This window comes from Notechis scutatus, chromosome 3, assembly GCF_049901735.1.
Source record: "Notechis scutatus isolate UNSWTSFEM ecotype Mainland chromosome 3, rNotScu1.2, whole genome shotgun sequence".
NCBI lineage: Eukaryota > Metazoa > Chordata > Lepidosauria > Squamata > Elapidae > Notechis > Notechis scutatus.
The window spans coordinates 54,443,792-54,470,391 of NC_142011.1; the positions used below are offsets into that span (position 1 = coordinate 54,443,792).

Sequence of the window (26,600 nt, forward strand, 5' to 3'; positions counted from 1 at the left end):
CCTGCAAAATCCAATTATAAAAAGCCAAGATGTCCAAGATTAATGCGGGGGGGACTTAGACTGACATGGAGGAGTTGTGCAGTATGGAATATAAAGTTATATAATGTAAGAATTTGTTAACCGCCCCCTTCCTCTTAATGCAAACCAGGGACTACCTGCCAACTGTAAAACTTTATTGGTTACACCACTTCAGCACTGAAGAATTACTTTTGAGATTTCCAAATGCCTGAGAATGCCTACTTTTTTTGGATTTGTTAGCCGGAAGGTTGACAGTAAACCAGCTCTGAGGTTTTCTCTCTCAATGCTACACAATTAAAAATTAGTTTCCCCTTTCTCCCACCCATAGAGGTCATGCTGTCCAATTAAGTATCAGTATTTTGTTTTGAGAACAGTTCATTTCTTTGTCGGACACCTGCAGCAGTGACCTTGGTGGGCTCTGCATTCTTTCTCCCCCTTCCCTCCCCCCAGTTCGTTGGCAAGTTGAATAGCGATAAATGTTCAAAGGGACCAGAAGCGGTTCAAACTTGACACTACCATTATTGACAAAAAGTACTCCTGGTTTTCTTAAATAAAGGACAATTAAGGTATGTTCTAATACTTAAAGATATCCGTTTGTGGCAAAATTATACACCAATATCCCCATGCAATCCTATAGAACTGAACAGCAGTTATCCCCAGCAGGTGCTGTATGGGAATTCTGCAGGCCACATCAGTGAAAGCATGTGTAAGTGGGTGCAGTTATCAACATTCTCTTGCTGATCTCTCCCACATAGTCAGGTTCTGACAGCATCTCTTACACTCCACTAGACAGTTGTCACCTCCTCCTCCTCCTCCTCCTCCTCCTCCTCCTCCTCCTCCTCAGCCTGCTGCTGGAATAAGGATAGCAGCAGGAACATCTTCAGGAAAGGTTGCCATCGGGAGCTTTTCAACAGACCAGCTCAAGGACCCTGTTTTGTCATCCTGATCTGGGTGGGAAAAAAATGATCTTACCCAAAGATTCTGAGATGAACATAGACGTGATAGACAGTGATATAGGGATGGGGACTTTGGGTTTTTGTTTGCTTTGTCCTTTGCATAGGAATGGAATATGACCATTAATCCAATGGACTTCGATTTGGGATGAATCTGTCTTGCATTTCAGTGTTTCCAATTGTATCATCTGGCTGCGTAGGCTGGGATAAAGGGTGGAATTCCCCCCTTCCTCAAAGAAATATATTTCCCCTGATTTCTTCCTCGCAACATTCTTCTCTAAGAGAAACAAAATAATTCAAAAGATGTGTGATATGTGAGTTTAATCCTTAAAGGCTGACAAGAAGAATTGCACAGTCTTATTACGTTTCTCTCCATCCTGCCACTTAAGCTCTTTAAAGTGTTATCTTTGTTCAGCAAATCCTCCCACCCTCCAACCAATCCTTACATTTTGCCACAACGAATTCTTAAATGGAAGGGGAGGTGCAGTTCTAGAGGGACTCTAGATGGTTCTCTGGATCAGAGCAGGACCTCCTAGGGAGGAGGCCTTCCTAAATTTCTCAGCAGGTTGTGTGAGACATTATCCTCTGCTAGTAGGTAACATCACCAGAGTCCGATGATAATTTTTTAGCACATTTATCTGATCAATTTTCACATGAGCTATCACATGAAAAGGTGTTTGCCCTTTATTTATATTTTCTTGGAAAAGAAAATAGAAACGGAGATAATGGTAACACTCAAAAATTTATGGGGATCAAAAACTACAGATATCAATAATGATTAATATCACTCATGATGTTACCTAATTTGAGTAGTGAAATGTCTTCAAGAAAACAACCAAGCTCAGAGAGCACCAAGGACCCCTCAACTACAGACATATTTCTCTTCGGTGCCCTCAGTTTGACATTATGTATTGGTACAATACATGGGGTTGCTGAAATTCCTCCTCACAAAAATATTCAGCCAAATCATGCTTTCTTTTCAGTTAAAAAAAATACCAAGGAATAATTTTATGTTATTTATGGGCCAAAACAAACATGATGGTGTAAGTAATCTTTATAGTTTTGTTCAAATTGATTGGCAGTGGTTGCTCTCCAGATGCACCTGGAGATGTTAGGGACCCTGAACCTATACTGTAGTCTTTACATGAAAATCTCCCATGTCAAATGCTGAGGAGAGGTTTTCCCAAGAATCATAGAGTCACAGGGGGGGAAAGGCTTATATTTTCTTTTCAATTCTAGATCTAAGTTAGCCTTAAGCTTTTCTAGCTCCCATGGCATTTCCATAGAAGGCATCCCTCACTTTAGCAATATTATCTCAATAGTGGCTGTTTTTCCAAAGAGTCACTTGTCTGCTACTTATCATACAATAAATCTCAGTTTTCAATTGGTTGTGCAGATGCCTTGGAAGGGGATCACAGATGTCTGGTAGAGATAATCATCCTATCATAATCTTGTCAAATGACACAAATTATATAATTTTGCACCAGTGAAAACCCCTGTGAACAATGCACGATGTAGCAGTCATCTCCACGAAGTTGTGGTATACCTTATATCACTTGCTCCCCTTGTTTCCCCTACATAACATTCTGCTGTCCCAGGTAACCTTTGTCTAATGAAGTCTCAGGATATGGTGACAACAGACTTGCCTGATATAAATAAAATGCTTGTTTTGTGTTGCTATTAAACATTATAAACCTGTCCATCTCTATGGAAACTCTGGTTCAATTTGTTGACCCGACTGATATTTCTTTACTGCCTTACATAGGGCAGAATACAGCCATAGCTCCTACTTTATTCTTAATTCCTTTGTTCCATGACTAAAGAAGATGCCCTCAAGGCAAGCTTGATTCCCAGCACATATCTGCAGTTCCTTAGGCAATAATAATACAGGACTGATTGGTCCTGGTTTTCTTTTGAGATTCTGTTAAAACTTTCCAGCTAGCCAACTTTGGAATTCCCTGGTGGTCTCTGATTCAGGCACTAACCAGGCCTGACTAAGCTGCCTCTCCTTGAACCAAGCCTTGATAAAATTAGTTCCAGGCAGCCTTCGTAAACAATGGAAACGGTCATTTTAGCTTTCTCAAAGGAAAACAAAAATAGCCAAAAGTTGGTTTCATAGCACACAGTAAATAATAATATGGTTTGTGTTGTTACATATGGTATGAACCCCACCAGTTATTGTTTATTCAATGGACTACTGAGTATCATACCATGGTATTAGTGTAGGGTAAACACAATCAAAGTTGGGAATTGCTGCCTCATGGCACTCTGAAAGGTCACGGAGTGAGAGCCAACAGCATCAGGGTTTTCCTGAGAAGGAATTTTTTTTTTTTGCTGGTGAAGCACTTGGGAGATAAAGACTGAAGCTCTGCAAATGCTGGGCTGGGCCTCTGATTGTTGCAAGGATAAGAATAACCACACTTGCAGTTTTGCTTCACAGCTTCCAAAGGAAGAATCTTCCTTTTACATGGAATAGTGGTTAGCGCATGCAGCATTGTTATGATCAGGAATGGGTCAGAAATTCGTCCCCTCCAAATTTGTATATGAACACACAGACACACAAACAAACAGACACACACACACACACACACACACACTTCCCAGATTTGCAACTGGAATGCACGTGATAAATGTTGTTATTCGAATGTTGAGATGTAGGTCATAATGATGACAAACGAAAGATTTTGCATCATTAACTCTGTGTCAACTTTTAGCAATCACATGATAAGCCTTCTTCAAGATCAAGACTGAGCTTTCTAATGCTGGGAAAGTAGATGAATAGCAGCAGGATTGATGGACTCAGTTACAGTGGTAATTAAGTGCACTGTTGGAAAACCTGAATAACCGGTTAAAGATAGATTGTCATGGAGAAAATCTATATGGTTGCTAAGAGTTGACACCGTCTTCATGGCACCTAATCAATCAACCAATCAATGGGAACAAGAAAGAGTTCTTTTCCACAAACAATATTTTGCACAGTAATTGTGGTTTTCTTACGGTCCTTTAATATGGCTTCCCTCAAATTGTACTTTTGCTACACAATTATATTCTGAGTACATACTACAATTCTATGGGAAAATGCAGCACTTCCAGCATTGTAGTTTTTCCCTGTGGAGGTATACATTGTTTAAATATACTGGGCAATGTTTGTGACATTCCCAACATCACTTTGTGCATCTTTATTTTAATTTTTTGCTGCCCTATTTAAAATGCTTTCCTGGCAATGTAAAAATCCCTGGCAATGCAACTGCTGTGCTGGAATGTTCATACACAGAAGAGCAATGGGGCTAATTTTTCCTCCTCTTTAAGACTATCTGTTGTGACATTTCATATGGCCATTCTTGAATTTGATGCCCATGTTGTTGTTGTTTTTAACCATCCTGGTGTCTTCTAGATGTGTTCAGAACAAGGGAAGTAGTGAATAGATGGACAGGTGGCAAATGCCACTCTTGCTGCTAGTTCAAAAGACAGTGCTAAGATGGATGAATGGAATCCTGTGCCGCATGTTACTTAATGATGTTGCTACACCAAGACTGGATGAGAAAACAGTGTGGTAGAAATGTGGAAGACCATTGTTATTCCGAGGAGTTTAATGACATATTTCGATTTGTCCTTCTCCTTCCTGTTAAGAAAAGTCTAGGAATTTAGAACTCTATTCTAAGCTAACCTATTGGTTTTTTTTTACTCTTGTTTACTGAATAAAAGAGAAAGGGGTGGGCATCGGAGGTCAGATAGTTGTAGTCTATATGAAATATCTCAGACTTTCAGTTCCCATCCCAGGGTCTTGTGGCATCTGGTCAAGATCATGTTTTATAGTCTCCTGACAATAGCAAAGCCCTGAAGCCATGGTGCCAGGTTTTGATTAAAAAACAACCCTTGGTGTTGTTAAAAGTCTGTAGAGATTCTCAGTCATCCAGGTCATGGTTGTCTCACACAGGTGCTTATTCTGGAGGCAACTGGACTTCTTGTGTTTTCTTTGAAGACATTTCACTTCTCAACTAAGAAGCTTCTTCAGCTCTGACAGGATATGGGGAATGGAAGGATTTATACTCCTTGCAGACAGCTGGTCATTTGCATCATTTTAGAGGGTCGTTGAAGCCCTTGGAGGACTTGGTGTTGTTTGTCGGAGGTTTCTGCACAAAACCCAGCACTGGGTACTATGGAAATTGGCCACCCTTAAGGTATTTCTATGGTCCTTATTAAGGAGCTCTTGGCAGCTTGTGAGAGATTTGGGTATCACCTTGCTTGGTATGTATGCCTTTTACGTGATGTTTTTAAATCTTGCTTGAATTCATACTAAAGCTTAAAGTTTATTCATTCGCTGGAGTGCTCATTGCCTCTGGAACCAAAAGAACGAATTGCCCGGGTACTTGATCTGTTTCTTGATACTTGGCAAAAAAAAGCAGTAGCTGAGGTTATCCTCAGTTGTTAGGTGGAGCTGCTGGCATGTGTCAGCCAACATTTCTAAATTGCTGGATAATGGAGAGAGGACTGGGATATCCAGGTGATATTATGGCAGCCTTATTTACATGTTCTTTATTCAGAAGAAGGTTTTTTGTGTAATGTAGATTAATTTATCTAATGTAAGCAAACAAAAACTATGTAGAATTTATCAGAGGATCACAGCTGTTACTATAAAAGGCTAAACCAGTTAATAAATGATTCAAGTTCTCAGCACTCAAGGCGGCTCTAATCCCACTGTGGCAATCTGAGATAACTTGATTCTGTTTCAACTGCAAACCACAAAATGGGTTTGTGAATATTAATACTTCAATATCAAAGTCTTTAAAATGCAAACAATGGTTTACTTCATCAGATTGCTTAACAGAAAAAGAAGGCAGCAAATTTGAAATGGAAGAATGTGTTAAGCTATGAAATACATGGTATTAACTGATAATCAGAGAGAAAGCAGAATGAGTAGTAGTCAGAGTCATAACTGAACTGTTTGTGTTGTTGTGTAAGTGATATAGTATCTTCTGCTGGAAAAAATAGAGATGACTTATCTCTGCGAAACTCTTTCCTACCTACAAATGCAAAAACACTGGATGAAAGGTCGAGTAATGTTGTCAGATGAGGCATCTAGAATAGCACTGCTTGGAAAGCTATGTGGTGGGCTACAGAACAAGACTTTCCAAATAAGGCTACTTCTGTGATACATTCTCAAGCACTGTGAGTTGTGTCCAAGATTCTCTTTTGCCCAGTCTCTTCCTGGGCAACCAATGTTTCCCTATTTTTAAAAAAACAATAGAAAAATATCCCAGTTACTATAAATATATCAATATGGGCTTCTGTGATTTCATTGCGGCAGTATCATGTCATTGTGCTTTAAAAAGGGCTACAAGAGGGAGTATCTGACATTCCCTATGCTCAGCTTTCTAAAAATACTCCATTCTCTGGCCAAGGATTAAAGTGATTTTGCAAAGCAATTGCCCAGAATATATTTTTAATCCTTACAATAAAATTTGACAGCCTACGGAGCTTCGGTAGCAGCTTCTGATTTTGGTAATGCTCTTATCATGGACTAAGGACAAAATTGAGGGTGGGGAGTGAATGGAGAACAATTTGGAGCAACAACAATATAACAAATAAAAGAACAGAGAGATGTGAAAAATAAGAGATCCCATAAATATTTTACTTTTGACAAATAACCCCCAGAAGACTCATTGGAAGTTGCAATTGATTAAGGGTGGCCTATAAATGTAAAAAGTAAAAAAATATTTAACTTTCTCAATTAAAATTGCAAGCATTTTTAAGAACAAGCATGTTTTGTACTAAAATTCTACACTGAATTGCCTGTGACATGGCACACAACTATGTTGTAACTCAAGGTTGGTTGATCTATTAAAAAAGATCGAGCAGAGTTAAAATGTAACAGGAAATATCAGACTTACTCTATGTCAGAACAATAAGTTGAAAACACATTCTGGAAGAAAACAAGGGCAATCATATCTGTGGGTATACTTAACCAGGACTTGAGTTCAACTTGAGGGAAATTTAGTATTCTCTCCCCATCTTCCAAACTTGCCCTACTTTGGGGGGAGGTTTTTATGCTCTAGCTAGTGTCAAAAATGATGGTGTCCAGCCACCGTGTTATTTGATGGCCTGGTTTCCTTTTACCACTAACTTTTCCAAACATAATTAATTCAGCAGTTTGTAGCCTGCCTGGTTTCATATAAACTTCAGTAAAGAACATTATGAAAGAATTCCTCTTATGGGATATCTTCATATCATGGAGTTTGGGGTTGTCAGCTCTGGCTAGTAGTTAATTCTGGAGTGAGAGAGAGAGAAAAACATAAAGGTATATCATGATATAGATTGAATATTTGAATATGTTGTATAGTTGATTTTGGTTCAGATTAGAAAGATGCCACATTTAAAAAAAATAAGTGTACTTCCAAATATTTTTTTCCAAAATTGGAAGAAATTTTTCATATCGATCCAATCCCTCAGTTTCATAACATCCATGGTAGTCATGTTTGGTTAATTCCACCTGGAAGTCAAAAGTATTCTATGCCAAATGCAGAATATTGATGTGTTTGGCCTGAGAAACACATCAGTGTAACCAAATGCTCCTATCTGATAGCTCTTCCACAAAAGGATTCCAGAGAATAATTCTGAAGAAAGCTTCAGACCAAACCTCTCCTTGTTATCACCATAATATCAGCTATATTGAAGCTGGGTTATATCTGGCTCAGTTGCAGCTACCGAAGTTTAAAATCGTGATACTGTTCTGTTTCGTGGTGGTGAAGACCCTAATTCCTCTCTTTTAACTCCTTTCCCAACTCCAAATCTTGTCAGGGACAAAACAAGTAGAGATTAAATTAAGGGAATCAAATGACTGGAATACAATGCTCAGCTACTAGATTTTTCTTTCTTTCCCTGTTGCACATAGTGCATTTAAGGCATTTTCAAATCTGCACTAGCTTCAAGCAAGATGGTAATTTTCTTTTCCTGTTCTCAGAATTACAGGTCAGCAATGTTGATTACATTTCAATTACTTCTGAAGTTTGGGATAATGAAAATAGTAATGGTGCAAAAAAGCCCCATAATTTCCCAAAAAAACAATATCCATAGTTTCCTAGGGCAGTGTGTGGGAATTCTCTGGACAGAAACATCCAATAGTAATCTTGATCAGGCCATTTAAGATTGAAAGCTCACTTGAAAGCCAATCTAAATCCTATCACTGGGGGAGAAATGGCTGGTTCTGGGATGACCAGGACCAGGCTATTATTATCTCCGGGGTCAACAATGACTGGCCATCCCAGAATCTACATGTATAATGTAGAACATGATTTTTGATCACCTAAATCAACTTCTACAATCCCTTCCCAAGTGTGTTTGAGGCATTTGGACTCATTAATTGGATCCAGAGTAATACACCAGACTTGAGCAATTCTTTTGCAGATTGAAGGATAAGAGTTCATCAGCAGATGTTACTTCTCCTTATCTGTCACTTTAGTCTTGGAATGTCTGGAATTGGCTTGTGAATCTTCTTTTCAAGCACAGCACATTCCAAATATTTTTTCCTCTTGATTAAATGTACAGCAGAGAGTGGAAAAGTTATTTATTTGTATTACTGTATATACTCGAGTATAAGCCTAGTTTTTCAGCCCATTTTTTGTGCTGAAAAAATCCCCCTCGGCTTATACTCGAGTCAGATTCCCCTCTGAAAAAAAAATGGTGTGGAGTTGCGGCCTCCAGCGGCAGCGACTCCCAACAGCCCCAGCCGGGAAGGGAAAGGCAAAAGCGCTTTGCCTTTCCCTTCCCGAGGCGGCGGGACTGGGGCCGCGCCGGCGGTAGTGACTCCTGACTCAGGGGGCCTCCGAGGGAGGGGAAGAGAGTGACTCCTGCCTCCCGCTGTCATCATCATCTTCTTCTTTTGGGTTAGTGAATCAATTAAACCTTTCATGATAGTGAGATCGTTTCCCAAATTAATTATTTTTATTTTTGAAATTTACCAGTAGCTGCTGCATTTCCCACCCTCGGCTTATACTCGAGTCAATAAGTTTTCCCAGTTTTTTTGTGTAAAATTAGGTGCCTCGGCTTATATTCGGGTCGACTTATACTCGAGTATATACGGTATATTCTATTCAACTAACAGTGTTTGACCATTGCATGCTATGTTGTTTAGAAGATTTCTTTCCTTGTTACATCTAATTTATATATTTTAGGTGGTTGAGAAAAAATACCTGCTTAAGACTCCTGAGATGCATCCATACAGACTGGGTAATGCATTTTTGCAAGAAACTCCCTTTGCAGATTATGTTGTTCCTTCTGGTATTTCTCAGGACTTGGGCCAAATATGATGTTGACCTTTCTCTTTCACCTTGCTAGCAGCTCTTATTTTACCACTTTCTTAAATTATGTCAGTATTATTTCTTTGCTTCAGTGAGTGGCAACACCTTGTCAGGACTTGGAGGCTAAGTAGCTCAGGCTTGGTTAGTATTTGGATGGAAATTAGTAGGGATTTTCAGAATTGTAACAGGGAGTTTGAACACAACTATAGTCTTCAACAGAGCTCAATTTCAACTAAAGAGTTTCCGTCGCTGCACAGTATTGGTGATCAATGGAACATTTATTGATAAGCTACAAGTAACTTTAGCAGGTCTACAGCAGGTGGCAGCCTCTTAGGATGCTAAGCAAGGTCATATGCTGTTAATGCTTAAAGATTACTAGAAAATATTAGTACCATAGGCAAAATTGGGAAATAAAAAAATCCAGGAGGCTGAGATAAGCCCCCTCTGTACTGTTGCTCAGAAAACTATCCAGAAATCATGGAAATGTCCTGATTGTGACCTCCTAAGATATAGCTGTAATAAAAATAATTACCATCCTATACTTTCTTCATTTCAGACCAATCTTCCAACCTTACCATTACAATAAATCCTGATATATATGAATATTGTCATCAGGGACACATAAACAGGAGGTTAGGATTTGATTGGATAGGACAAGACAACAGTGTTTTCTTTTTATTCAACCTTGTGAGACAAAAAAAAAAAAAATAAGCAGTTGGAGTATCAGCCAAACCTTATCAAAGTAAACAAGCACTTTTCTTTTTTAGCTTCAACATTATTAGTTCTTTTGCTTTTTTTTTTTTGCTTAAACATTGCTAGTGAACAATTTCCCACCTCTCAACTGATAGCTTAGCGCAGTCTAAAGTAAAAAAAATATTTTTTCTGGATCTTTTTCAAATGTCTCAAAAACTTTCTAAGCAATTTTTAAAACAGTATGATGTATATTTACATATGATTTAATTTGAATGCATTCCTAACATATATGAGCACAGCCTGTTATCTGTATCATGAGTCCCTAGGGTACTCATCTTTTGGATTTTGCTCGTATTTACCATTCTAGGTCTAAGAAAAGAGCTTATGTAAATCATTGGCAGTGTACCATCCACTCTCAAGTTGAAGAGATAATAGGTGACAGGCTGTTTAATTCTTTGGCAGGTAAACCTTTGATCTTCTTATCCCAGCTATAGGATCATTTAGTTGGGTGTCCTCTTCAGCACTTTTATACAGGGGTTGCCCTCAATTGCTTCGGCGAATCTTATCCCATTCACATCAGAACTCTATTAATTGGTGGAAATTGCTTGGTCCATTTAAGGTTTATAAACCAACCTTTATTTTGGGTATAAACCAACAATTCAATATTTGATCTTCAATAGCTATTAGCACTGCCTATTTAATTTTTGCCAGGATAGCTTTTCAGCTGTCAGCCAGCATCTGCATTACTCAGCTTATTCTCCCCCACAATCCCCTCTGATCTTAATGTGGTCTCCTGGATGTTTCTAAGCCTTCCTATTTTCAGAACTTATCAGCAAGCAAAGCACAATGCTGGAAGAAGAGAGTTTGAGTACTCTCCCCTCCAGAATGCACAAGCTGAAGGAGTCAGTGACTGATCAGTACCAAAGCATGGCTTGCTTTGAGTTGTGCTGCTTCTCTGAAGTTGATATCAGCTGGATGTAATGATTGAGTTTATAGATCCACATAAACAACAGATTTTCACATCATAATTTCTAAGCCAGGATCAAAAAACTATCTACTGTATGATCATGAATTGCATTCATCTTTCTGAATGGTGTAATGGGATAATATGTCAAAACAAACAAATCATATGAAGATGGTCAATGAACATTATCTAGTAAAGTTTTCCCTGATATTAAATTAAACGACAAGGAAACTTTTCCTTCGTAAATGTCAGGATACTTTTAAAAATCCAGATGAAAAGCCTTGTAAGAAGACTAAAACTTCAAAGAACCTTATCTAGACCCCTTCCAATGTGGATTCAGTCTTGGTCATAACATCAAGGCTGCTTTGGTTTCACTTGTTGATGACCAACGGCGAGTTCAGTATGGAGGTTGTATGTTAATTTGAGTCTTTCTTTGATTTATCAGCAGCTTTCAATAACATCAACCATAGTATACTTCTGGACCAGTTCAAAAAGTGGGCAGTTGGAAGCAGTGGCTACAAAAGTGCTCCCCTTTTCTCTGGGATTGGTTCCAAATGTATTGGTGGGAGGTGAGCATCAATCCTAAACCTTGCTCCAAGAGGTGTCATTTGGCCAGATGAAATCACTTGGGCACAGCTGGTTACCAATTATACTAAATTCTATTTCTCTGCCCTGGCCGTCCAACATTCTGTGTTAATGCCTGGAGGCTGTGGCTGCTTAGATAGGAAAGAACGGTCTTCAGATCAATCCAGGCAAGACTCAGTAGATGTGGGTTTGTGGGGGCGGTGTGTGTGTGTGTGGACTTACCTAGAAAGTGGAAACCATTTGTGGTTTGGGGAAATGCCTCCCCAGACTTGGCATGCAATTTGGAGTTCCTTTTGGGTCCTCATGGTTCCTGTTGAAAAGCAGTTGGCAGCTGCAGCCATAAAATCATTTGCAAAACTCCATCTGGTCACCAGTAGTTCCTGTTCCTAAACCTGGGGACCACAGCACTTTTTTAGTCATCACCTCTCAGTGGACTATTACAATGTTCTTTACTTGGGGCTGCCTTTGAAGACCATCCAGAAACTGCAGCTGGTCCAGAAAGAAATAGCTTTGTAATTCTTTAATATTAAAATGAGAAGAGATCTGGGCACAACTGCAATCTACTCCAACTTTGTCCCCACAAGCTATGCTTGGTTCCATATGTAGTACTTATACAGCTATTTCCACAGGGCAGTTGTATAATGAAAAACAAACAAACAAACCAAAGGTTAAACCTGATAAGATTATCAATCCTGTGAGTTGGAAAACTACTGATCTGGCTAGAAGTAAACAACTAATCTTTGAATTATTTGAGATACAATATTTATATAGGGCTGCCTCAAGATTAAAAATGAAATGAATAATTTATTGCCCTCAGGATCCAACTATTCTTTCTCATTTGCTGTGCAACGTCTTAACATTAATTTACATTTTAAACCATTAATAATTTATTTGCAGTGCCATTTCATTGCAGCTGGTTATTTTGAGGAAGTGTGACCACTTTTGTCCTTATTCTGGTGTGATGCAGTTTTTAGGTTCTGTTGGAAGAAATATCCTTCTGGGTTCATTCCAAGTGGGGAAAAAGACACTGGAAACATGGAGACTGTTTGGAAAGATGGTTTAATGGTGGACAGGACCACATGGCCTGGAGCTCCAAAGTGAACAGGATGATCACATGCTTCAAGATGTTGGGTGAAGGAAAAGAAGGGAGGGGCTGAGAGTCCCTTATATACCCTTTGTTGGGCCCCACCTTAATGTTTCCTGTTCCTGTGTAAGAAATGTATCCCATTGGCTGTCAGACTCCCAGGGGCGGGGGTCTTAGCTAACTTTGCAGGTTTTGTCTGGAGCAGGGGTCACCAACCTTTTGGACTTCAGGGACCACCAAATTCATAATTTTAAATCCCGTGGACCATTAATATGAATTTTGATAGATGGTGGCTTGCTGACATTTTCCCAGGGTCTCTGCAGAAAGCAGCAAGAGACCCTGGGAAAATCCCAAAATCTGGAAGAAAATTCCCCACCTCATTTTCCTACTGATCGATCATTCTTTATTTGGGATCTCCAGTTCCATTCTCGGAGGGAGGGAGGGAGGGAGAGAGAGAGAGAGAGAGACTTTTGGCTTCATGCAAGGAAAGCAGCAGAAGTCTTTCTTTCTTTCCCCCAAACTCTGCCAGAAATGAGTCATTGCCAGTGCAGCCTCTTGGAGCAGGAGGCCTTGCAGTGTCCCAAAGACTCATTTCTGGTGGAGTTTGGGGGAGAGAAAGAAAGACTTTTGCTGCTTTCCTTGCGTGCAGCCAAAAGCAGAAGGAAGATGTGGAAAGAAGCAGCCCGGTGGCCAGGCCAGGCGCATGGGGCACATGAGGCGAGTTCCCCCCCTCTACCCTTCCCCCCTCCCCTCACTACCTTGTGTTGTTCGCAATGCAAGTGAAGCAAGCCTTGTGTTCCCACGGGCCATGTGAGTGGCACAGCCTTGTGTTCCTGCATAGCCTGGATTAATTGCTTTGGGGAGTGCTTTGGAGGTGACATTTCTCTGCAGACCACCAGTGGTCCCCGGCCCACTGGTTGGTGACCACTGGTCTGGAGCACATGACTTCACCGGAGTGCTGGCTGATGCAATCTTCCCTGGCCAGGTGGTGGAATGGGCAGAGGCCTTTATTATGTAGAATACTCTGAATACTCTGGCCGAGGCCTTAATGGACTGCCCATTAACAAAGGTGGGGGTGAGTTTCTTCTTCTGGGGTGAGTTTCTTCTTCTGAGTTTCTACTCTTTTTTGGGGGAAATATTCTGCCTTTTTAATATTTCCTAAAATATTTCATTTTCCTAGGAGAGGGGTGGGTTTTAATTTCCAACAGTTCAAAGGTCATTCTCCTTAAAGTACCAGGTCTTCAAAGACATTGCAGTGATCTTGTTCACATTCCTATCCCACTGATTTGTATTTAGGATGGAAAAGGAAGGACTGATTTAAGACCCCACGTCTCTTTTCTCCACACCTTAAGTCAGAGGCCTCCACACTTGGCAACTTTAAGGCTTGTGGACTTCAACTCTACAAGTCTTAAAGTCCACAAGTCTTAAAGTTGCCAAGTTTGGGGACCCCTGCCTTAAATGTCTGGAATACTCTACCTGACTCTGTGATTTCTTCCCCAAACCCCAAAAACTTTAACCTTAGACTTTCTACTATTGACCTCACCCCTTTCCTAAAAGGTCTGTAGGAGGTGTGCATAAGCACACCAACGTGCCTACCGTCCCTGTCCTATTGTTTTTTATTTTTCTTATATGTATCCATGTATTCATAACTGTTTTTATTTATACCTATTATCTTGTAAGCAACTGACAAACCAAATAAAATAAATAAAAATAAAATAAAATAAATATTACAAACATCTGTCATCAAGGTAGGTCCTCAGAGAACACCAAACAATTTCTGAAGCATTTGCTCAGCATGTCGAGACGGGTTTTCCTTTCGTGATTGCTAAGTTTTCCATTTTTGCCGCAAGATGGTGCTGCGCTTGGGACAACCTTTAAACGGCTGACCCGCTTCGCTTCCAACCACCACGCAGAGACTCCTGAACTCCCAACCTGACCGCAGCGATTTAATTTCGCAAGGAAGCCCCGGGCTGCCCACGCCGAAAAGTCCGGCTTCCTCTGGGAACAGCTGTTTTTGTTTTCTCTCCTCTCCCCTCCCCGCCTAGCGGGCTGTTTCGGACCCGGCCAGGGAGGAGAGGGAGAGAGAGAGAGAGAGAAAGGAAGGCCCATCAGTGCTGGCATCAAACAGCAGCCAGTCTGGGAGCACATTTTCCAGCCAAAACCACCCAGCTGTGCTGGAGTCGAGCTCTGGACCCTTGGACCAGGAAGCGCTTGTGCAACCCACCCGGCGCCGGACGGGCTGCCCTCTGCCCGATTTCTTTGCTAGCTGGGAAAGCAGCTGGCTTTCGACTTACTGGATCTCTCAGCCAGCAGTAGGATGGCTTCAGGTAGGGAAGACCCTTCGCTGTTTTGAAACAAAGTAAGTTCCGGACTAGCTCCTTTCTCTTTTCCTCCCTGTGACTTTTCTTTTTCTCCTTTGCCCAATCGCCTTCCTCCAGCTACTACCTCGATCTGGTGCCTTTCACCTTCCACCTCTCCTAATTGCCGCTCGGGGTATTACAGGCGCCGACCCTTCGGGAGGCACCAGCCTGCTCTCTTAGAGCCACGCTGCGCGCATCCCCGTCCCTCCCCCCGTTTGCCTATCCTGTCAGTGGGGTGGAGTCCGCCGTGCTCCGAGTTTCCGAGGCGCAAACAACGCCGGCGAGGTCCTTTTTTTTTTTTTGGCCGGTGAAAGTTTAGGAGGGCGTTCGGCAAGAGGAAAAATAGCCGAGGGTGGAAATTGGACGCAGCGGGCAAAAGACTTTATTTCTGGGTCGCTTCCCTCCCCACAATCCTCGTTGCGTCGCTCACTGAGCTAGCATTGATGATGTTACTTAGTTTTTCAAGGGTCTTCAAACTTGGCAAGTTTAAGACTGGTGGACTTCAACTCCCAGAATTCCTGAGCTAACATGACTGGAGGAGGAATTCTGGGAGTTGAAGTCCACCAGTCTTAAAGCTTGTCAAGTTTGAAGACCTGTTAGGTAACGAAACGTCTGCAAGAAAACAGGCAAAGCTCAGAGGCGCCAAGGGCAACCCACCCCCCATGTCAACCCTGAGCGACAGGGTTGGTAGTTTCTTTCAAACTGAGGTCGGGAGAGCCGCGTTAAATCATTGATTTAAGAATCGGAAGCACACGACCATTATTTTCAACGTCGCGTGTGACCCCGGTTTGCGGGAAAACAGATATTGACTTGGAAGTCCAGGCAAGCGGTAACAGCAGCAGCAGCAGCCGCCACTCCGGGCGCCATTTCCCAGATACGGCTGACTGACCTCCCTCCCCCACCCTCGGCTTCTCAACTCCCGCCGCCGGGAGACAACTTCCTTTCCGTAAAAAGGCACGTTATTCCCCCGGGGGTGCAGCGGCCTCGCAACGCCGGCGTCACGGCCCGCTCTTGGCAACGAGTCCCCCGGAGGAGGCTCAGCTTGGATTCGCACCCCGCTTGCAAAAGTCTCCGCCTCCCTTTGCCGCAGGCGGCGCGTTTGCGCGCCGGGCATTTCCAGCCGGGAAACGGGCCGAGCGGGAAGAGCCGGCCTTTTCGAATTCCGCTCCAATGCCCGACGCTGGCCTAGGCTGCCCGCCTGGCGCTTTCCCGGCAGGGAGACGCCCCCACCCCGTCTCAGAAGCCCTTTCTGGCTTGTTCCCCGCCTCCCTCACTCCCAGGCTGCTCGCGCGTCACCAAGTAGGCCGCTTCCGGTTGAGAGGAAGGCTTTTGAAAATGCTGCTTGGGGCAAAGCGCAATTTTTGCATTTAAAGCCGTTGCATTTTTACAGCTTAAATGATGGCGGCATCGGCTACTTCGGGGAGGGGCGGGGGAGTAATCCATGCATGCCTTTTTAACGTCATGGGGGCAACAGAAGTGTAATTTGAACCGTTTCTCGCTTTTAAACCAGGAGGCGCTTTCCTCGGTTTCCTTAGCCCTAACTGCCGAATTATGGGTCGATTCGTGGCTTTAATGTTTTATCGCGATTTATGAGCAAGAAATAGCTGGTTGGAGGTCACCCAACAGGGCGACTAAACTAGTCCACTAGTGAACGGAGTTGTAGGAAGCCAGCCGCTTGGTTAATGATTCTGTCTGCGATGTGAATGAGGTTAAACAAGCCAGGCTCTTAGTAGCCTGTTAGGCTGGCTTCTTCCAGCATGTTGAGCCATTAGTCCACTGACCGTGAAGGATAAAGGCTGCCATCCTGATGCGCCCCCCCTCTCTCTATATATATTTTGGCGCTGGATTGATGACCTCCAGAATTCCTGGGTTTGGGGAGAGGCTCCTTTGGCGCCCTCTCAGCCGGCAAATTTGCAGCATCTTGTCTGCGGTGTCTAAGCAAAAGCGGAAGGGAAAATATTAGTGAAAGCAGTTTAGGGGCCTAGGCCTGGCTGTTACGATTTTACAATCTTTTGTGGCTCTCCACCAGCTTAAGGAGAATGCAGCATCATGTTCTTGTTCAGCTGCAGGGCGCATGGAAGGTGGGAGGGTCTTACAAAAGCCTACCACCGAGCCACGCCATTAATGCATGAAAAGCGCTATTGCCCTGTTAAGTATTGTAAGGAACGTCAGCCGGCGAATTGGGAGAGTAGAGGGAGGGAGGGAGGGAGAGACCCCCTCGATCCATCCCGGCTCTGCGTAGTTTCCTATGTCTTTCCCACGCGCCTCCATCGATCAATAGCAAGGGGCGAACCCGACACTGTCTCCGCCTTCTTTTGGAGCACGGTGGCTGCAGCAACATCGGTTGCAAGACTTCGGCGGAGCATCGGGAGCGAGCAAAATGTCTTCTGGTGTCGGTCCCTCCAAGAGCGGCTCCCCACTGAGGAAGCGGGCCAGCCTTCAGGCTCCCAGCCCAGGAGGTGAGCATCTGTGGATTGCTTCTCCAGCTTCCCGCTGGCTTCTGCAGTATTATGTGCTGGAGAAAGTGAAGATTCATTCGTCACGAAATTAATTGTGGTTGCTTCTTTCCTGCATTCATGTTCTCTTTAAGGGGGTGTGGGGTGAGGGAATAAATTGGCAATCAGAATTCTTGTTATTCATATCCCTGCGGAATTTTTCTTAATGATGTGTTTATTCAAACAGGAAAGATGGTTGCTTCCTTGCTGGATTCTTAACAGCACTTCTCAATTTTTAAAATTCAGGAATAAGTTTTCCTGGGTTCATTCTGGTATCCCTGGTAACTTTGTGTGGGACGGCAGCCTGGGAAGAATGAAAAGGAAGGGATTGCTTGTTTGCAGCTGGAGGTGTAGATAATGAGGTGTGTTCTGTCCTCCCTTTAATACACACACACACACACACCATTCTCTTTGTGCATACCGGCAGCTTTGATATACCTGGAGTGCACCAAATCTGTTGGGATTTCCTACCTATCATTAAGCTGGCTGGAGTTTCTGGGAATTTGCTGTAATGGGTATAGTGGAGAGATGCAAAAAGGGCCATTAAATTTGGGAGAGAGACCTGGCAATTTCGCACAGTCCTCATCCCAATGGCAGCTGGTTGTGTAATACAGACTACAAAGCATTACTGTGAACCTTCCTTAAAACACATTAGGATAAAGCTTCGGTGTTGTAGTTTTCATTTATGCTACTCAGGCCAATTGCACAAAAATTGTAGGAGGTGCCAAAAAAACATTTGATGCCATAATTGCTTCATACACTCTTGTCACAGGTGACTTGCTTCCTGGGGAAGCTTTTCATTAGATGTGCTGGTTGAAGGAAGGATGCTTCCAATTGTTCATTTAATAACATGGGCAGAAATCTGTTCAGTAGCTTTTTCTAGTTGTTTTTAAGATCCAGAACTTTAGTTATGTTAGACCTGTCCAAAGTAAATGGTGAGAGCATGTTTTAAATTATAGGTTAAGCTCACTGAGATAATATGAAATTGCAGGTGCTGGTGTGTGTGTGTCATAGCCAACTTGTATAAATTAACTGCATTCTAATGTCACAATGATCTATAAGATTGGCTCTACAGTGACTGTAAGGTGCTCATGTTTTCTTCTTCCCAGGTTGTGTAGCTAAGAAGGCACATTTCGCAATTTGTTTTAAGCTTACTGGACACTGGAGGATCTGCAGGGTGCCTCTTACTGCAGTGTTCCTTAAATTCTAGGCAATCATGGATCTCTAAAAAATATTCAGAAAATGCAGGAGCCAGCCAATTAGATAAAAAAAATATCTTGTTTTTGTCATTAATAGCATGGAAGTTTACATTAAATCCAAGCAGTTAAGAGTCAGGGGATCTTTCATTCAATGGGAAAAAATTTTTTTTTTCATTACTGTACTGTATCTTCTATTGGATTTTTCTTCTTCAGTTTTTATGTGAGGACATAGTTCCACTTATCACATTACGTATAGATTCATAGTCAGTAACTCTACTTGAGACTTGTTTATTTTTGCCAGTGTTCTGACTGTTATTACTCACTTTGCTGCCAGCATTATTGCTTCAATGAAACAGGTTTGGGCTATTGATCCATTTTTATGAAGCAACTGACTGCCACTGAATGCAGAAGATGGGAAGGAGTAGGTACGTGACCAGTCGACTAAATCACTGTGGCAAGATTGGTAGAGTACATGGTGGGCCCTCATGGGCTACTAATGATCCACAAATCACTTTTTCAGAATTGCTGTTCTAATAATACCAACCATAAACAGCTCCATGGCCTAGAAATACCACTGAGTAAAAGCAACATAGTAAACATTTTTTTAAAGTGAATAGCTATTTTCCTAGCTAGGAGAAGGAAAAAATATTCCACAACTATTAAAAAACACTGGCTTAGCCAGTAAAGGGTGAGAATGAGTGAGAAAGAAACTCAAAATTTCCTTGCCTGGATTCTTTTTTCTATATGAGTTGTGGGGTCAGGGCGGAGAGGGAAAATACCAACAGGCTTTCAAAATTCTGTTATACCTTTTAACATTAAAATAAAATTCTAGTGACTATTCATTTCTTGAACTGGTCTATCTTTTTTTTTAATATAAATTTTATTTGGGTTTTCACAAAAACATAATACAAATAAAAAATCTTTTTTTGAGAATAGCATGATCCCAGGTTATCACTTCTTCATACAGACACAGACTCAATTTCATATTCATCTTTTGTTCTATTCCATATCCTATTACTGTTTTAATATTTTCTCCATAATTTTTCCCCTCCCTCAGTTTTCTCAATTTTATTTTTAATTATCTCATATCTAAATTCAATTATATATCTTTTTCTAAGTTTCAATGTCTTTCCATAATCATTATATTTATACTTTTGTCTGTCCTGTTTCAATTTCATATTATCTTGCCTCATTAAACAAATTTTCCCCTGTAGTTACTAATTGGAGTATGACACCTTTATATCTTAATTTTATCAATTCAACTCTTATTTAAACTTCAATTTATGCCTTTAAAATTATAACAAGATAGTACATAACTTCCAATCGAATTCTGCTTGGTACATTCTTAAAATACACACTATGTTCTTAAATACATACATATACATACATACATACATACATACATACATACATACATACACACACACACACACACACACATACATACATACACATACACAGTATATAACAATTGTAAATGAAACACTCATTCCAATTCCATTCTATCATTAATATTAGTTAGAATCTTAACATCTTTAACATTTCTTTTCAATTTTAATATCATGCTTCCTTGTGAACACTTATACACTTTCCATAATTCTTTTTTTTCCATATTTCTCTTCACTTATATTTTTATAAATCATTAATAATAATTAAAATGTTCCCATCCTTTCCTAATTTCATTCTCTCCTTCACTTTATTTCATTTATTAGCAAACATTCCACTGCATTACAATAAGTATTTTTTCCATCATTTTAATCATGCATTGTTTCATATTTTCTAAAATTATTTCTATTTCTAATATAACAATACTATCTTATGTACCTTTGCAGAATCCCCTTTTCAATTAAATTTTCACCCATTATCTCTAAATAGGTTTATACTTTCAATCCTTATACCTTTTCCCTGTTTCTTTATATCTTGTTTCTGTCTTTTATAACTTCTTTTCCTTTCCTTCTTCCCTCTCTTCTTCTCCCTCCCCTTTTTGCCCCCTTGTCTCTCTACTTCTAATTCTCTCTTCTATTATCCTCTCTTCTGTTGCTTCCTAATATTGTAATTATTTTTCAAACTATTCTTTTTTTGGTTGTTTTTTTTCAAATCTTAAACTTTTCACTCTCTTTCCCCCCTTTCCTTTTTTTCCCCACATAAAATTACTTGATCATTAAAGATGGCTTCTTCTTTGTCCCAGCCTTCTTGTTCTACAAGCGTTTCTTGCTGTTTCTCATAGTTCCAAATTTCCATTTCTAAAAATTGAAATCCGAAGCCAAAAGAACCTCTTCCTTCTTGTGCATCTTCTTTCTGTTTTTTTAAGTTCCATTTTCAGTTCTGCTAAAAGTGATGCCATTTTAAACACTTTTAAACAACCACCCGATTGATTTTAGTCATTTAAATCCAATAGCCAAAAATCACCAAGCAATCCAAATAATCCAAAGCTGTTTCTTCTTGCTTCTTTTTTCTACTTTCTCTTCCTGGGGTTCTATTATTTTGTTACAAAGTTTCAGTTAGAATGTATCTTTTAGGAATCTTGTTAAGGTTTCACTGTAAGTTCCTTTTAGTTCCAGGCAGTCTCCTCCATTTTTCCAGATCCCGCCCTTTTATTCTTTCCTTTTCTCTCCTTTCCTGCTTTTAAAGGTTTTTGAGTATCCAAAAGTCTTTATTATCCCTTTGACATTTTATTTTCAGCTTAAATGCCCATTGATGTCAAAGTGGATTTTTGTCAATTTCTTACTTAAATCTCTTAGTTGTCAGTATAAGGAAGGGAAGAAAAAAAAAACCAAATCCTTTTCCTTCCCTCTCTCCTTCGCTGCTTCAAAGTCTTCTTTGGGAACAATGTTATTTTTTATAGTTCAAATTCCAGGGTACCTTACGTTGTTGCTTTTTCAGTTTAACCCAGTCAACCAAAACTTTCTCTTCTTATCTTCCTCCTGCACATTCTTTTCCGGTCAAGTTCTTCTTTGAGGTGGCCATTTCTGACCACCGCTGCAACCACCTTCACGAAAGGGAGTAATGGCCAGCTGAGGAGGAGAGATCCTCGACCCTGCTGGCGGTCTCCCTCCTCTTCATCACCTCTATGGGATGGCTTAGCCCCGAATCCAGCCGGCTCGGGGCGCTCTGGCGGCGAGCACGGATCGAAACCGTGCACGATCGCGGATTTTGGTCCGTCGCCGAAGAAGCTCAAACCAGAAGTTCTTGAACTGGTCTATCTTGAAGAATTTACACTTTAGCATTTGGAAAGAGAAGTTAGTAGGGTGTAAGTAGGCACATTCCCCAATATGATTGTGGCAAAAGATACACCTGGGTATGCCACCTAAGTCGCTTGAGTAGGTGAATAAATAATACTCCTGCTGAAAATTAAACTGCTTTTTTCTGTATTGAATTTTTACATTGTGGCTTAAAGATTCAGGGTATGGTAGGAGGACCTGCAGAGCTTTAGACAAGAGGAATGGAAATGATATTTCCAAATATGCAAGTCTTGGAAATTGGAATATTTTATCTTTAAAAAAATAAAAGCAAATAGGGGGCATTTAAAAAAACTCCATGGATATGACATACACAATCTTCATGTGCAAGTACTTCTGCAGCGTGGGGATCTCTGGTTAACACAAGATGTTGTATTTGCTCCTACCAATTGCTGCTCCATCTGGCTTCTTTTAATGTTGCCTTAACAAGATCCACTTTCTCTTCCCTTGGAGTAATAAATTTCCACCATACAGTTGATAATTAGAGTTCATCTAACTAGCTCTGTGATACTTTGGATGGCTTTATATATTTGTAGGTGTGTCTGTTCTGAAAAGAATCAGGTAGCAGTTGATCAATTCAATGTAAGAGATATCAGAAAGTATGTGCAGTGTGCTGATGAATATGAGACTTCTTTTTATCTATTCCTTTTTCTGTTTTCTCAATATTTCATCATTCTAAAATGTCTGCTCTCAGGTTTGATGCCATAAATAAACAAAAACTAGACAGTGGGTTTATTGTAACTTCTTGTGTCATTTCTTTTCATCCTGGCTGGAGAAGCTTCCCCTGAATGAGGTTTCAGTCTCAATGCCGTATACTGAAATTAATCCACAATGTTTCTGAAATCTTGTTTTCTCCAGCAATGTGACTCTCAGTTTTTCATCAGTCAGCATTTGAAGATCCTACTTACAGTCTAAATTGGGGAGGCTGCTTCTCTGTCTGGCTCTTATTGTGGGGTTCATTATGTAGAATCGAAAGCCATGAGAAATATCCATAGGGATTGTCATTCCTGTGATAAACAGGCAGCAGTCCCTGCTAATATTACAGAATGTCAACACTTCAAAAACCTCTGCATGTAATAAACAACACTAAACAGAGAGCTTAATGTGCTCTTTTTATTATTGAGCTCATTATAATATCCAAGAAGCAAACAAAATAGCAGTAGCTCTTAGACTTATATACCGTTTCACAGTGCTTTTTTACAGCCCACTCTAAGCAGTTTACAGAATCAGCATATCGGCCCCAACAATCTGGGTCCTCATTTTACCGATCTCGGAAGGATGGAAGGCTGAGTCAACTTGGAGCCGGTCAGGATCGAACTCTAGACTGTGGGCACAGTCAACCAGCCATACTTCATTCTAACTACTGCACCAACAAATTAGAAATGTGTGTGTATCTTTCAGTACAGTGGTACCTCAGTACTCATCATTAATTGGTTCTGGGAGGCGTGATGAGTACCAAAGCTGAAGAGAACCAAACAATTTTTTCCCATAAGGAATAATGTAGTGAATCATAAGGCAAGTGGCACAAGTTCTAGCATGTACATTGAGTACCAAACAAACAATAAGTACTGAGACAAAATTTTCATGTCAAAATGCTTTGAATACCAAATTTGATAAGTGTTAAAAATGGTTGAATACCAAGGTACCACTATTTGAAAGAATACTCATAAATCTGTATATAATATAAACATATTTTATTTTTGAAAAATGAACTTTTTTGAAGTTACAAAAAAAAATAGATCCATGCAAAATCACAAGAGGTTGAACCTATTTTATGGAACAACAACATTAATTGAAAAAACTATTGTACATTGTGAAGAAAGACTCTGAGCCAGCTCTACTTAGCCAGACCTTCAGCATGTATTGCACTACAATTCCCACTGACTTCAGTGGGAACATGTCCAAAGGAGGAGCTTTGTGTGATAAAAGATTGAGCCAAAAATATATAGAAATCATGTAGTTGGGGAAGGCTGCTCCAAGTGATTCCTAGAACTATGCAGGTCTGCCTCAAACACAGAAATGAGCAGAGAATCAGAGACCACCCACCCTCTTTCGTTTGTAATTCTCAGAATCTTATCTTTTTATGCTACCCCACATATAAAATCCATTAATGGAACAATCAAGTAATTCACTGTTCTAGTCAATATAACTAAATTACCCTTTGTTGTTCTGACCCTAATTGGTTTGGGAACTGAGCAAGACCAAGAATTGTATGCAGTTCCACTGAAGTTTCATGTGAATCATTGATTCGGCTTCTCTTGGTTAAGGGTCCCAGCTTTGTTCCTTTTCTATGTGAAGTCAAATGGATTTATTTTTAAGCCAGTGGAAAAGCCATACTTTTCATGTTTATACCAAAGTCCTCAGTGTATATTGAAATTTCCTACCAGAAAGATATATTATTGCAATCCAAAGGAGGAGAGGTTCCATTTTAACCTAGCATAAAAAAGACTGTAAAAAAGAACTTCAAAAGCAACAGTAAGTTTTTAAGAAGAACTAGACAGCCATTAACCCTTAACCTATTGGGTGATCATTTCACAGATATTTCTTTACCTAAATAGGGAAACAGAATGGCCAAGGGTAGACGAAAAAGCAATGGAAATGAGAGTGACTTCTGACTTCCTACTGGCTTCCCCATTGCTTTTCCTTGTGGGAACCTGGCAGAAAGTGTTGAAAATGATAACCATGTGATTGCAGCTGACCATGGCAATGGGGCATTGCAGTGGCTATAACTTTGCCACATTTCAATCCTATGAGAGTAATAAAACCCAAACTTCGGATGCATTCTTTAAGTTAGGCCATTTGAGGTAGCTAATTCAAAAAATTTGGACTGATGTTACATGGTTTCACCTAACCGAAAGTTACAAATAGAGTAAATAGGAGATATTAGAGAAAATGATAAAAAGTTGCAAACCAGAATCTTTTTTTCCTCCAAGTAAGGAACATGAATAACAAGTGAAATATATGACTGTATTTACATAAATACATAAATGATAATTTGTGATGTGCATTTAGTTTGATACAAAACTAGGGAAAGATACAGCAAATCTTCAAACAGTAATCGCCAGCCATATCCTTTGAGTTCTCTGGCAGCCAAAATATTTTTGCTCAGAACTTCTCTATTTTTAAAACTTAAAAATAATATTGACTAGTTCTCTCAGAACATTTCTGGAAGACAAGCATATTTACTGGTTTTAAACTCAGAAGTGAAAATCCTGAGGCTCAGAATGATCATACTGTGTGACTTAAAAAGTGTTTCTCACCTGGGAGTTCTATAGCAACACAACAATTTCAGGGTGTTCCTTCAGTCCCAGATGGATGTGCACCACCCACCACCACAGGTTAGGGAATGTGGCTGAGGACCCCTGGGGGGCATCCCCACAAGGCTTTTTCAGGGATCTGTGAAGTCAAAATTATTTGGCAGATATTAACAATATTTGAAAAAAGTTAAAATAATATTATTATTTTTATTATTATTTTTTTCATGAAAAACATTTTATGTTAATATCTAATTGGTTTAATATTGTTATTTTACATGATTCATTAAATATTCTACAAATGCATCAGTTTTAATTTTTTATGGTAGCAAGTTAATAGAAACAAAACCTTTTTTGGTCTTCTATATTTTTTAAAAGCAGGAAGAGACCTCAAGAGCAAAAAGTTTAAGAAACACTGGGCCAGACAGATGATAGATGTTGAAGATGAAATGTGGAGGTGAGAGTTACATTTCTCTAGGCTATGAGTGGTAGAAGTGCTGATTGAGAAAGATATATTGCGCCCTGGAATGAGGGTGCAGTTTAGGATTAGGACAGTGGTTGGCAGCTTTTTAGTGGTACATTTAACATTTTGTGGCTCTGACTTGCAAAGTAGATAGGATCATATGACTCCCGCATGAGGGAGAAATATGTATTCATTTTGTCAGGGTGTTTTTTAAAAATGCAGTAGATCTGTTTTAGGACTTACACCACAATTTTCATCTGTTTCCCAACTATGTTGTCAGTTTACCACAATTGGAGTCAAATAGAATGGGATTCTTTTACAATAAACAACTATTACAGCTATTTGTAGAGCTGTAAAAGAATGACTAGATAGGCCATTGGTGTTGAGTTTAGAAATATTAAGCCTAGTTCTGCTTTGAATAGGGTTCCTCACAACTGGCCATACTTGTTGAGGCTGTTGGGGATTCTGCTTGAGCAACATTTAAGGCAACCATTCTCCTTTCCCAGTTTAATGGAAAAATCTCTTTCTTCTTAGCAATGCTAATTCCTTTTCTGAGCTGTTGTGTTTGTGTGTGCAAGACAGAAATAGACTAAATTTTGTAATGTTTCCTTCCCCACCCTCTTTTAATTTGCATACAACATTGTTTTCTTTTTGCTTAGTCACCATTATGGCTCCAGGTAGTTTATAGTAAACAAAAACATATTGGAAAAAACATGAGGAAATACAGAACAGCAGGCCACCTGAAAAAAACAACAGCAACAAATTCTGATTGCCCAATGTAAAGCAAATCCAAAAATGTATTGTTTTACAAGCCTTCATTTATAAGCAGAAAGAAGATTAGGAAATACTTCTGGTGAGGTATTATTTCACTGCCCTACCGAAACTGATTCAAAAATTCTGGTTTAAATGTAGCAATTGTTGTTTCCTATGATAGACACACACACAAAAATGGACCTGATGGCAGCATCAAGTGCTTTGTTGTAAGTTTCTGTCTTC

General features: G+C 40.2%; 1 protein-coding gene across 5 annotated transcripts in view; it reads left to right on the top strand.

The window, feature by feature from the left end:
• The first annotated feature begins 14,488 nt into the window (after positions 1 to 14,488).
• AMPD2 (adenosine monophosphate deaminase 2) overlaps positions 14,489 to 26,600 on the top strand; it is a 61,266-nt gene continuing 49,154 nt past the window's right edge. For 2 of the 5 annotated variants that reach the window (XM_087959987.1, XM_087959989.1), the window contains exon 1: positions 17,225 to 17,413. In XM_087959987.1, coding sequence (XP_087816113.1) covers positions 17,335 to 17,413 — 79 coding nt within the window. In that variant the 5' untranslated portion in view covers positions 17,225 to 17,334. Of the gene's footprint in view, positions 14,954 to 17,224; positions 17,414 to 26,600 lie in introns of those variants that run through there. The other 3 variants (XM_087959988.1, XM_087959990.1, XM_087959991.1) reach the window with 3 other exon arrangements.